The 13,416-nt window shown below is 39.6% G+C and overlaps 2 protein-coding genes across 3 annotated transcripts in view; one reads left to right on the top strand and one right to left on the bottom strand.

The window, feature by feature from the left end:
- Nucleotides 1-10,746, bottom strand: part of TRAPPC12 (trafficking protein particle complex subunit 12) — a 49,579-nt gene extending 38,833 nt beyond the window's left edge. The window contains exons 1-3 of the mRNA XM_050315657.1: nt 10,707-10,746; nt 8,602-9,809; nt 5,296-5,412 (exon numbers count right to left, since the gene is read on the bottom strand). Of these exons, the coding sequence (XP_050171614.1) occupies nt 5,296-5,412; nt 8,602-9,804 (1,320 nt within the window). The 5' untranslated portion in view covers nt 9,805-9,809; nt 10,707-10,746. The remainder of the gene's footprint in view (nt 1-5,295; nt 5,413-8,601; nt 9,810-10,706) is intronic.
- A 58-nt stretch (nt 10,747-10,804) lies between these two features.
- The window catches only part of EIPR1 (EARP complex and GARP complex interacting protein 1), a 234,743-nt gene continuing 232,131 nt past the window's right edge, over nt 10,805-13,416 (top strand). For both annotated transcript variants that reach the window (XR_007628946.1, XM_050315658.1), the window contains exon 1: nt 10,805-10,909. Coding sequence is in view for 1 of the 2 variants with exons in the window: in XM_050315658.1 (XP_050171615.1) it covers nt 10,868-10,909 (42 nt within the window). In the remaining variant the exon portion in view is untranslated. The remainder of the gene's footprint in view (nt 10,910-13,416) is intronic.

Below are 13,416 nucleotides of genomic sequence, written 5' to 3'. Positions count from 1 at the left end.
GCAGAATGTGGGACATCTACACTCTTATGGAAGAGCAGGAACTGAAAATGCCTTTACAACATCCTTCAACTACCTGTATCAACTTAGAAAAGCAGAAAGATACTGACATGGATTACCTGAAATTCAATCCTCTTCTGGAGAGACAAATTCTTATTATCCTTAGAACAGAAGCAAACACTGTGTTGTTGCAAACTGCACAACTTTTCTTCCCAAATGAGAGTTAGGATCCAAAAATAATAATGAATCATTTATAACAAACTTAGTTGCTACAATTTTTTAAATTCTCTTTATGGCATGGACAAAAAATACTTTTTCTTTATAGAACAAGACAGTTAGGAAAAGTAAGTCTGACAGTCATTGTGAAAACAGACTTTGCTGGCAAATGAAACATAATATTCATCAAGATTTCAAAATTAGAGCTGCCTGCTGATCATGGAGCATAATTCTATGTGGAAGCTTAATAGAAGGTTGCTGGCAGTACAACTTAATTTGAAACAAACCGGACACATTATTTTCTCTGACAAATTGTACCAAACTTAGAGTTGCCAGTCCAGCAGAAATCTTTCTCCAGTTACTTCAAACACCTCTCAAAACCTTGCAGGTCAGTCACTTTCACGCTTCCCATGGTCTAGAAGCACATGGTCCTAACAGCCTGGATCCTTTGTTCCTGAATTTTGTTTCTAAGTCCTAAGTAGAAGCCAAAGCAAGTATGGACAGCACAGCTTCACATACTTCTTCAAAAATACTGAAGAATATCCTCAAAGGCAAAATAATTATTCTATGATGATCAGGACACGGTCATTTATCTGCTATTGTGTAAAAACATTAATTTCTCAAAGTAAAAAATACTGTCAACCAAATAATATTGCCAACCAGGTCACTAACAGTGGCAGCCAGCAGCAGAGAACTTCTCTCTATTAGCATTATCTTTTTCTATACCCCCCCCCGAAATATGAAGCTCTTCTTTCAATGAAAGCCACCAGTTTGTATGATTTCTGTACTTTTTAAGCACTGTTAGTCCAGATATTTATCTTTTGAAAGGAGCTTTTTGGTCCATATACATAACTAAAAATTAGAAGAAGAAAAAAGAATTATTTCTGTACTGACTGCCGTACACACACCAAAGCTGGGCCAAGCAGTGCAGCCACCCAATAGACAATGTACTATTCCCTGCAGAACTTCTCTGTTCTTCAAAAACACAGAAGTCCTGGGGGAGGTTGACATACAGACAGGGAAACTGCATAGTAAAACAGGTTTCAAATGTAATTCTTCTGTCTACCAAAGCAAGTCATGAAGACTGGATGTCTATGGAAAACATGTTCACTGATAAAAAGGAAACTCCACTGATACACAATTTATAACATTATTCAGCCTCTCAGGAAAAGCACTGAAATTTTATCCAGTAAGCAGAAATGCAACCTTTTCCCACAAGCATCCAGCTACTGTTTGTGCTACTTGTATCTTCCATCTTCTCTCAAATCAGCTACAAAAGTATGAGAAATTGCTCACTAATTTAGAAACGAAAGAACAATCCCCTCCCCTATTTTCAAGAATAATTTATGACTTATTAAAGTGAGTATGTATGCCATACCACTGTATCCAGATTTATTATATTTGAAAATATACGCAAAAGCACAACATTAATCACATGCAAAAGTAGCAGTATATGACTTTTTTTAAATACACTCAAAGGGAGTCATTAACTCTACATGTAACACCATTAAAGTGATTAAAATGTCCTCCTCCACTAGCTATGACATGCTTCTCCCCTGTAAATTACATTGGTAGAGCACTTCCACATCAGTTAAGAAAATGTAGTTAGTAACCCTTTCCTGGCCTAGTAGCTTGAAAAAATGATTGTACATTAGAGTAAACACGGTGTATTTATAGTGACAATTAAGGTATAATAACTATCTAAGACAGAATTTTCCTATGGCTTATAACTCAAAGTATCAGAAAGGTCTCTATTAAGAGAGACTGTGCTATTTCTTAAAATGAGTGTAAACAATTAATCTAAAATATGGAATAAAAGGAACTAACATAATTGCAGCTTGCACCTTGTATTTGCTGCTGTAAAACAAAGCAATGCTGTGAAGACAAGCTCTTGCTTACATTTATTTGCTCTAGATGTAAATGCATGTTCCTATGCCAGATTGATAAAACTTTTTAGAAACTCAAGATATTCTGCTTTCAGTTGAAAAATATAAAAACCTTCCCTGTACAGATGTGTAACTCTATTCACTAGTTATTACAGAAATATTTTGCTGAACTGCTCCAGCACTCCTGTATCTCTTATAGGCCCCAAAGTTGTAAAACTAATTCAACTACACCAACTCACACCGTTACCCCACCAGTAAAAGATTTCCAATTCAATGTTATCCATTTGATAGCAGAAATTCAAAATGAGAAAGCACAGTTGTTCAAATAAACTATCTTTGGGTTACTGGTACAAATCTCACTCAAAACAACTACAGAACAAAACAATTTTGTTAGCCAAGTTTCTCAGCCTTAGTTCAATTCCTGCTGACCAAGTATTTGTCTTAGGCATGATGCTGCTTTTGGTGGTCTCATCAGAAAAGGCGCACCTCTGGAAGCTCAGCTTACTAACTTCTTGGTAAAGTTTGTTTTCTGACAACTAATTGTACTTCAGGAAACTTTTGCAGACTTTGCACCATGATTCCCCCAAAAGGACATCAGTCTCCAACTTTCTTGATGCAAGCACAAATTTCATCTTACCCACAGAATTGTTTTTAACTTAAATGGCTTTTACTGGAGCTTTTATAAGGATGTGAAAAGTTATTACTCTAGGATGCACACTAGAATCAATAAAATTTAAGATACTTTTTTTTTTGTGACCCTGGTAAAAAGAGCTGGTATCTGCATTTGTAGATGTAATCTAGGAAGTACTGTCACCCCTATAAGGACCAAACAGGGATCAGATGATTTACAGTGTCAGAATAAGATATCTTTAACCTGCCAAGTCATGTAACTTACAATGTAATGTGTGTAGCTCTGGGAAGCGGTAACAAAACGATGTTGGATTCAATTGGAAGAGACTCTGAGAAGAGCTCCTAAAATGATTGTGAAGGCATCTATGACTAGATTACTAGAGATTGGTTATTTTTGGAATTGCCACTGTTGTCTAATCATAAAAAGTAGCAGGAGAGAGGAAGCAAATACTGAGAAAAGAAAATTAATTAAGAAGCAACATGAGACCAAAACACTTAAATTGTTGTAAACAACTTTAGTTTTGATTAGAAAGAAAGATTTTGAGAGAGGACTGATTAGAATTCCTTTGATTAGCAAGCAAAGGAATGAAGTTCTGGAATAGCCTTTGAAAGTAGCAGCAGTGTATCTATTTGTTAAAACAGACAATTAAGAGAACAGAAGCAATAGTATGGTAGAATAGAGAAACTTCAGAATTGCAGCTGAAGACCTGTGGTATGAAGATTTGGGATACTAGTGATCCATTTAGTATGTTTTTCCCACCCACACAGGACTAAAACAGTAACCAGATACTAATGAAGCAGTTTTCTCTGAAGACTGACAAACCTGGAATAGCATTCTTTTTCTCTAATTTTTTTCCATTCCATAATACAATGGAGTCCACCCAAGATAATCTGAGAATTCGAACCTAACAAGTTTTTCAGAACAGAACCTAACATTCACTTTTTGTTTCACCTGCTACTGGTGTCTTCCTACAACATGTGATAATACTTGAGATTTTTAGATGGGATCCCATCTAAATTTAGATGTGATCAACGATCGTATTATTAGACCTCTGTTGACTTCAGAGTTCAGACATCAGCTCACATGTAAACATCTAAATAACAGGTATCGGTCTGAAGCTGAAGTCTATCCTAATTCCAAGTATTTCTCTTCTGTACTCTGGACACATGTGAAATACAATCTTTTGAGTTGCTGCAAGGGATTGAATTGAGTGATAAACAATCTCACTAATTCTCATGTTCATGTGTAGTTCACAAGGATACCAAATAAACTCCTAAGGAAAACGATTATAATGTTATGGAAACTGCATAGTAGTATTTTCAATGTGCACCAGTTTTTAACCAGATCTTAAATGAAAATATTTCCTGTAAGTTGTCCTTTGCATCAAAAGACTTATTCACTACACATATTTGGTCAGGAATTCACTCATAAACAAAGTAAAATTGGTGACAGAATACTTATTATATGTCATTCTGGCCTATTATGTATTAAAAAGTATACATCTTTTTAATTAGTATCATCTAGCAGGGGATTTTAATGTTTCTAAGTCTGAAATCTCTTTTAAACATTAAAGACTCTTGCCAATCAGAAATAAATTTTCTACATTTAGAATTTCAGAAAAAAACAGCAACGTTTGCAAGGGAAAACATTGACCAGATAATTATTATCATAAAAAGAAACAAAGTTCTGCAAATGAAACTGAGAAATAGTTATATTGTATCATAAGAAACAATTACCAGCTAATGATTGAAAGCCTTGAAAACTGAAGAACATTCTGACTTCTAGCTGAATGGCTGCAATTTTACAAAAACTCTGAAACTTCTAATAAGACAAGTTTATAATAAATAAAAGAAATAAAAATTATCTACAGGTAGCAGAAGATCCTACAGTTGCAGACTGCCTCCTTAGCTTCGCTGCCTTGAGTATAAGAGCCTTAACACAGCTCTTCTGGAGCATAAGAGCATGTTCAAAACTAAAACAGCATCAGCACCAGCACCGTATTTAATCTACAAGGTTGTCTGCAGCATAGAAGAACACCTTGCATAGACACCAACTATGGATGGAAATATTTACATTAATGAAAGGATTAAATTAAGCTTTCCTTTGGAAGCAATTTTCTTTAGTTTTCCTGCACTGAAGTAAAAAATTAAGCGGTTTAACTTATCACATCAGGTTCACTTACCATTTACAACTTGTATATCTTGCCTTTTGTAAAACACTCAGGTGAAAAAAAATAATACATATGCAGATAAACAAAAAAAAATATTAAAATCTGGTTTGCAACCATTTACATCACAACAAAATTTATAGTCACTTAAGATAACCATTTTTCTAACTTTTGCATATTAAATAAAAGTTAACTGGATGATGTAAAACCAAATATTTAAACTCCAATCTCATTCCCTTTAAAAGTTACTGTTGTTTGGTGAGTACTATTGCAGGATCATGGATAGACTGATGCGTAGATTTTTTTTCCCCAGTTTCTCCTCACAGTGAGTAACTCGCAATTATCTTGAGGGAGGCATAGTATTTAATACATATTAAATTACAAAGATTGTTACTTACAATTAGCTGTTTCAAGCCCACAAATGACTGCTCTACAGAGCTGGTGTTCAAAACTTGTCTCTTCACTGCAGCTTGCTCCCCCAAGAAGCGAATCATTAACTCTTTTACTGCATCTCCCTTGGTGTTCATGGAACAGAAAAAGAAGACACATAACAAGACTTTTTTAAACACCATTTTTGCAAAATAAAAATGTAGAATTAAAGCTGAGCAACAGTTCTTTCCTCTAGAGAAATACTTATTTTCCAGTACTTTCTGTGTGAAATAAACATAACTGCACATGCATTTACAGCATTGTAATGAAAATTTCTACATTTACTCCACATAACTTGGTATATTCTTTTTTTTCCATGTATAGGTTTCCGTTAGCATTGACAGGTTCAGGTTTATTTGCTTCTCATATTATTATCGCTCACAGATCTTACAGAATATTCCCCAAAGATCTTACAAAACAATCAGTTTTATGGGTTTTCACAGTATATATTAACATTGAAAGGTGCAAGCTACTGATCAAAGATAAACATGCTCATGATAAGCTAGCCTTACATACCCACAGAAAACAAACTTGAGAAATCACAGAACAAAGTAAACAGCAACCCTTCAATACGTGTTCTTAATTTCGAAGGAATTAACTGCAAGAATCAGTCAGAGAATCTGGGCTACCTGACCTCAATAGCTTTTTGTTTAAAAAAAAGATGACATTAATAAAATATAGCTATGATAAAGACAATTGATATTAAATGATGGTACTTTTCCCATGGACAAGGATGGGAAATATATTTGTGTTTAAGGAATGAGATTACAACTGTTCTTTCACTACATGGAAATATTTTACCTCTAATGCTGTCACTTATCCTATGAATAAATAAGATACTCATCTTTTGGACAGAAGAGTCCAAAGGATTAAAAGACTGTGCAAAATTACATGAATATAGAAGAATTCCTAATCCTCCCAACAGTACTTTGGACCCAACAGTACTTTGGAGAACAAAATAGTAAAATTAACATAATGAAACAAAGGACAATGAGAGTAGACAGGGAAACTCATGAAAAAAGACATAATGGAAAGAGCATAAAAAGCTGCACTCAGACTCGTTCTGACACTCGAAGAACACAGGTACAGACAATCTGTACCATTCACAATCCAAGACAGTTTAAAAGATAATGTTTCTTCAATGATCACCAAAAGCAGCTGAAATAAAAAACATTCAGTGTTTTTCTTGGTATGATTTATCCACATAAAACTAATTTAAAATTTTCAGACAACACATGTGTTATACAAACACTTTCTGAGTAAGCAGGGAAAAGAGTAAAGGATCAAGCTCTTCAATACACATCATGCAAAATGTCAGTCCTTCCCTGAAGCACATCTGCAGTTCACTCACTGCAAATGCACTTTACAACCAACTCCTCTGTCCACTGCATGCAGCCTGGTTTAACATCTTGGATTAACATTTACATTAGCAAACTGTTCACAACAAAGCCATAATGAGTATTGTTGGAAGCTGCTTTAACATTGAAAACATGCCTCCCACAATGTTTCAGTTGACATTTCAAGTACTCTACAATTATAGTTTCAGTTAAATACACAGTTTGCAGTACTAGTAGTGTATGGAACAATGTACCAAAGTAGGGGATGTCAAGTCAGTCAAGTCATGCACTCAGGCCACTGAAAAGCAGTAACTGAAAGTGAGGAAAGTTGCCTAAATATAAAGCACTTCAAAACTTGTCCCAGCTGACATATCAATGAGACTACTTATAAATTATAATCAACAAAGAAAGCAGCAGGAATGCCCTTTAATTCCATTGATGATTTTATACGAGGTCTTACTGAAGAAATAAATCACATAGATATTGCCAAATGTCTTCTTTCAAATTATGTACTAAATGGTACATCTGCATATATGGACATGGTCAGATTTAGGGACTCATCAGCACAAGCAAGCCTTTAATCGATGACTGGACTGAGGAAGGTGAGTAAGAACTATTGTGAAAGAGAAGGCCTGCAATAAGGAGACCCGCATCCTTGGAGCCTGCAGAAGGGATCATTCATTCTGCCCATCCCATTAGCTGTCAGGAGAGACATAGTACACACTCTTGAATAACTCATCAAGGTCTAAGGGATAATTTGGGCAAGGTGGGAAGGACTGGAGGAGTAGCAGCTTCCTATTACAATGTTTTCTTTCACAATACTTTTCAGGCTCTGCAACACAAACCAACCTTTTAAGATAAAATTAACCCAAGAAGCAGCAGCACGATGGCATATGTCTAAAACTAGTATAATTGATTAATTGGGACAGAAAACTAAGATTTGTCAGTTAATCAGCTACAAATCTGGACCTGATTAATTCCAGAAACATTTCTGATAGCTCCTGCAGATCAGGAAGTTACTGCAGACTGTTCTCTGCTTTGCGTTTGATATTGACTGATAATGTCTGTTATGCACAATTAAGGATTAAAGTATCCAAACCCTCAACACCATCTATCTAAAGAATAATTCTATTATCCAGAGACATAGAACGAAAGAATAGGATCAGCCTATTTTAAGAAAAAAACCCAAAACATTACGGTAGTTAGTCTTGGTCGGGATAAAATTGCTTCATTAGAAATCCTGAATAGATCTGAGTGAAATTTTTCAAATTCTGAAAAAAAAGCTTTATACCTTGTCACCAGTTGGAAACTCGGATAGAAGCAAAAAGGTGAGTTTTCACTACTATGTTTTTTGCTTCATGATCTCATTTGGAGTTTTCCCTTTAATTTTGGGGTTATCCCTTTCCACTACCTTGCTGCAGCACTCAATCTTTCTTACAGGTTATACCTTTCCACTGCTTAGGGAAGATAGAAAAGATGCAATTTAAGTCAGTGTTAACATTATTGAGAACACTGTGAACATGAGTGAAAAAATGTTATTTCCCACTTGGTTGTAACAGTGAATTCCACAAGCAAACAAAGCTGTTTGCTTTCAGACTGCAGCACAGCAGAGAGATTTTGTATATATTCCAAATGCGAGCATTACCTTACTAACTAGGAGGACCAGTACTTAAAAATATAACCAGCTTTGGATTCTAAGGGAATTGTCAACACTGGTTTTCAATGTACCCAACAAATGTCACTATGAATAAATTAGATCTGGTTCTATCCCTTTCATGTATGAGTAGGTAGTGACACTGACTTTTATTAGGTTTGAAGTAATACACACAAGGAAACCATCAGCAATATGAAGCACTATGATATACACATTATTGGACAGCTCTTACACAGTATTTCTAAAATGTAATCATAGACTAAGATGCAAAACCAGACTCTTACCTGGATATTATCAAATTTTAATCCAGGCATGGTAAGATTCTCTTTATCTATGAACACGGTGCTGTACTGTTGTGTGGCAACTGAAATGAGAACATTCCTTGTTTCCTCACTAGGAAGCCAAGCATCATTTCTTCTGTCTAGTTCACTCATATTTAAAGCTGTGGCAAATGGGTCATCACTCCCAGCAAAAACAGCCTGGATTTGTGAGAATGGCTTGGGGGATTGAGTTATTTCTAGAGATGAGGGAGGACCACCTGCTTCAGGTCTCCCATTGCGCACAGGGAAAGTAGGGTTAGATGAACCATCTCCATCGTTGGCAAGAGAGGACATTTGTTCTGGAACTGAAGAGTTTGCATTGGGATTACTAACAGAAATAAAATTGGATGTGGTAAATGAATCAAAGAAATCAGAAGCTAAAGTGTTAGTGTTAACAGTGTCGCCAAAGAACTTGCTCAGACTAGGACTTGGTTGAACCACCTGTGGATTAGACTTCACTGGAGTCTCAATTATACTACTGAAACTGGGAGATTTCACCATCTGAGGCTCAAAGCCATCAGGTAGGAACAACTGTGGCTGGGTACTAACATTGTTTGCTTGGCTAAAGATGGTGCACACAGGAATAGGCTCAGCCTCGGAGGATGGTTTGCTAGTACTGGGGGACGATATTTGGTCCTCAGGTTTGCTTTCATTAATGTTATTTGGCTTTTTATCAACAGGAACATTGTTTTCCATCTTTGGTTCTTCCTTCACTGCTTCCTGAATTGATTCTTCCTTCAAAGATGCCTGATCATCTGTTCCAATCTCAGAAATGTCTTTGGGTGTTTCTTCATGTTCAGTTTCACTCTCATTACTTAAAAACTCTTCTTTATCCACTTCTGCTTCTGTTTTTTTATTATCTTTAGCTTCCATTTGTTCTACAATCTCCTGGAGACAACCAAGGTCACCTGTGTCATCTTCACTATTGTTTGGTGAATCTGAAATAATGACACTCTCCATCATTTGCTCATTAAGTTTATCTACAAAATTATTTGAATCTTCTGATACAGTTTCGTTCTCTTCAGACTCAAATTCATCTCCACCAAGATCAATGGTTTCCTCATGAAAGAGAATTTCCTCCTGAGTTTTCTGCTGAACTATGTCTCTGTTATCATCTTCATCTGAGGTGCTCTTTGCATCCTTAGCATTGCTTTCATTATTCTCCATGGTAGCTGAAGAGGGAAAAGTCCCCACCAAAAAAAGAATTAGTTTTGTTACTCTAGTATTGGTCAGGTGTCACAGTGAAACTCCTAAGGATCATATAAACACTGAAATTCTTGCTTTAAAAACACAGTAATTTCACTACATGACATCTTTCATTTAACATCTAGCCACAGAACAAATTAATCATGAAAATATATTCTTTCCACGCTTTCTGTGCATCCCAACAGTACTGGGATTGAAGAGCAAAGGCCTCCCACTAAACACAGGTAAAACAATTTAACAGAATGCTTTGGTTGGAAGGAGCCCTTGAAGATCATCTCGTTCCAACCTCTCTCCCGTGGGCAGGGACACCTTCAACTAGACCAGGTTGCTCAGAGCCCCATCCACCCTGGCCTTGAGCCCCTCCACGGATGGGGATCTACAACTTCCCTGGACAACCTGTTCCAGGGCCTCCGCATTTGCTGCACCGCTCGCAAGCCCAGCGCGGTCCCCGTCCCAGTGAAGGGCAGCGCGGTCTCAGCGCTGTCCCCAGCCGGACAAGCGGCACCAACGCCCGACGGAGCTGCCGCGGCCCCGCGGCCCCGGGCTGGGCTGGGCTGGGCTGGGCCGGGCTCGGCGCTGCCTCCGCTGCCACCGCGGGTGCCCCGGCCCGGCCGCCCCGCGGGGCGGGAGAGCGGCCTCCACCTGGACAGCCCCGGCGACACCCGGAGACACCCGCCCCCCCGGCCGGCCCTCCCGCAGCACGGGAGCCGCGCGGCCGCCCCGTCCCGTTCCCCCCACACATCCCATCCCATCCCCCTCTCACCCCACACATCCCATCCCACCCCCTCTCACCCCACACATCCCATCCCACTCCACACATTCTATCCCATCCCATCCCATCCCATCCCATCCCACCCCGTCACCTGGCACCGACACCGCCTCCCCCGGCGCCGCTCCCCCCTCACGGCGCCTGCGCGGGGGCTGGGCCGCGCGCAGCTCCCGGAAGCGGCGGTCAACGGGCTGCGCCGAGGGCCAGAAAGCATCGGGCGCGGGCGGCAGGGCGCGGCGGGAGCGAGGGGCCGCGATGGAGGACGACGCGCCGGTGATTTACGGGCTGGAGTTCCAGGTGAGCGGGACGAGAGGATGAGGGAGGTCTGGCAGTGCCGGTCCTGCCTCCGGGAGGGCGGTGGCTGCGGTGTCGCGTGTGTGCGGTGGGGCAGAGGAGAGCACACCGGCGTACGCTCGGTGCCCCGAGCGGCACCGCGGGCACCGCCCGCTCCTGGGTGCTGCGTTGGGTGTTTTAGAGGTGGCTGAGCAGGGCACGGGAGCCGGTCCCCGCTCCAGAACCCGCTGTTTGCGGGGCCAGGGCAGGGCTCGCTCCCCCGAGGGCGCTGGGGGGAATCGTGCCCTGTCACTGCTCCTGCTACGCCGCTGCAGGAGCCTTTGGGGCTCCGGGGTGGCACGGAAACACCGTCAGTCCCAAAGAGATCCCTGCAGTTCTTTCTGCCTTCTCAGAAAGGAAAAAATAATTAAACATGCTTCTGTGAGGAGAGAGCATGAAACTGTTTCCAGTAAGTTGCTAATTTTAGCTGGTTACATCCTGCTGTAAAGTTACATGATCTTTGTGGGATCTCTTGCTGTGAGTTCCATGTCTGTCCTATGGAACAAATCTGTCCATCGTGGTAGTGGTTATGGCTATAAGGAAATGGAACTGTCTAGCTTAGGAATTTGTTGGTCATCTTCTTAGAGGAACACAGGTGTTTAATAAGGTTTCTGCAAGTTCTGGGAAAACAAACAGGAAGGTAACTGGATGGGTGAGCGGGACCCTAATTCATGGTTCCCACAGTAAGGGTTTTACTCAGCTGTTACATGTTCTCTTTGGCAACAACTGGCTTATCATTGTTGCCAGTAAAGAGTAATAGCTGTAGAAAAAAACCAGCACCTCCTAATAGAACAATTAATTCTACAGTAGATGTAGTAATATAAATATCTACACAAGCATTTTTTTTTGAGGCACCTTTATTAATGTACTTGTGGAAAGTAGTACACGAAGGTTCTTTGTAACAGATCTCCTGGCTACTGAGCCATGTGCTCTGTAGTCCAGACTACACCAATAGATCTCCTTACCAAATTGTGTATTTGTTTGGTTTTTCTCTTCTATAGAAGCTGGTGTGTAAAATTCACCTGTTGTAAATGTTGAATATACTGAAGTCTGATGATATGCTATCATTTTATGATTGGCTACAGATGGCTGTAACTCTTGCTTCAAAATTAACAAAACTTACACTGAAATCTCTTTTTCAGAATAGAATATATATTTTGTACTTAATAAAATCCATAGCTCCTTTCTTGTAGTTCATATATAGTGAGTCTTCAAGAAATTTTGGAAGGCTAGTCTATGTATTGTCTGGAACATGGACCTGTGCTTCCCCCACCCCACCCTCCCCCCCATCAAACCATGTATCCTCCTAGAGACCTCTTCTCTTCTGCCAAGCATGTAACAGGGTTGTCTGGCAGGAGGATTAAAGAAAATGGATGAAGAAGGTGGCCATAATAAAAGGAAATTACTGTTAGTACAGATCACTTAGAGAGAAAGTGAGGAAAGAAGAGATGGTTTATGCATAAGCTGGAAAAGGAGCATAGACATGAAGGTTCTATTTCTGATCTCCATTATCTCCCAGTGTAGCTTTAAAACAAATCACATCTCTGTGCTTTCTGAAAACAGAGAGACTTTAATGGGGAGACTTAAACCTAAAACTAGTCTGGTCTTTCTAACTTGTGTCTCCAGTCTAATAAGAAAGATGATTTTTTTTTTTTTAAGCCTCATTTCTTCTATGTTGCTAGATAATAATGGTTAACTGCGTCATCACAATTACTGCTTCTTGTATGAAAGCATCTCTTCAAACTAATTTTTCAGCCAAGTTTAAAAAATTTTGTCCTTGTTTCTTATGTTTGAGTTGGGATTTGTGTTTTTTCTAAAAATTTCCAATCTTTACTTCAGCTCTATGACAAGCTTATTCAAAGTTGACTTTGAAATTACAAAGCAAATTAAAGGAGGAAGGGATCTTCTTACTCTTGTGGCAAATAAAATTTATATTTCACTAAACACTGACATGTAGAAACTGCAAGAGAGATTGTGGAGCCTGTTCCAGTGCCCAATTACCCTCTGAGTGAAGAACCTTTGTTTTAAATATTCAACCTAAACTTCTCTGGACACAACTAAAAGCCATTCCCTTGGGTCCTGTCACTGGTCACCACAGAGAAGAGATCAGTGCCTATCCCTCCTCTTCCTCTCACAAGGAAGCTGTAGACTGCAAAGAGGTGTCCCCTCAGTCTCCTCTTCTCCAGGCTGAACAGACCAAGTGATCTCAGCAGCTCCTCATATGGCTTTCTCTCGAGGCTCTTCACCATCTTCGTTGCCCTCCTTTGGAAGCTCTCTAACAGCTTAATATCTTTCTTATATGGTGGTGCCCAACACTGCACACAATATTCAAGGTGAGGCTGCCCCAGTGCAGAGCAGAGCAGGACAATCCCCTTTCTTGACTGGCTGGCCATGCTGTGCCTGATGCCCCCCAGGACACGGTTGTCCCTCCTGGATGCCAGGGCACTGCTGACTCATATTCAGCTTGCCAT

This window comes from Myiozetetes cayanensis, unplaced genomic scaffold (genome assembly GCF_022539395.1).
Source record: "Myiozetetes cayanensis isolate MyiCay16 unplaced genomic scaffold, myiCay2020 scf2-11, whole genome shotgun sequence".
Taxonomy (NCBI): domain Eukaryota; kingdom Metazoa; phylum Chordata; class Aves; order Passeriformes; family Tyrannidae; genus Myiozetetes; species Myiozetetes cayanensis.
This window is presented reverse-complemented; position numbering and strand designations above follow the sequence as displayed.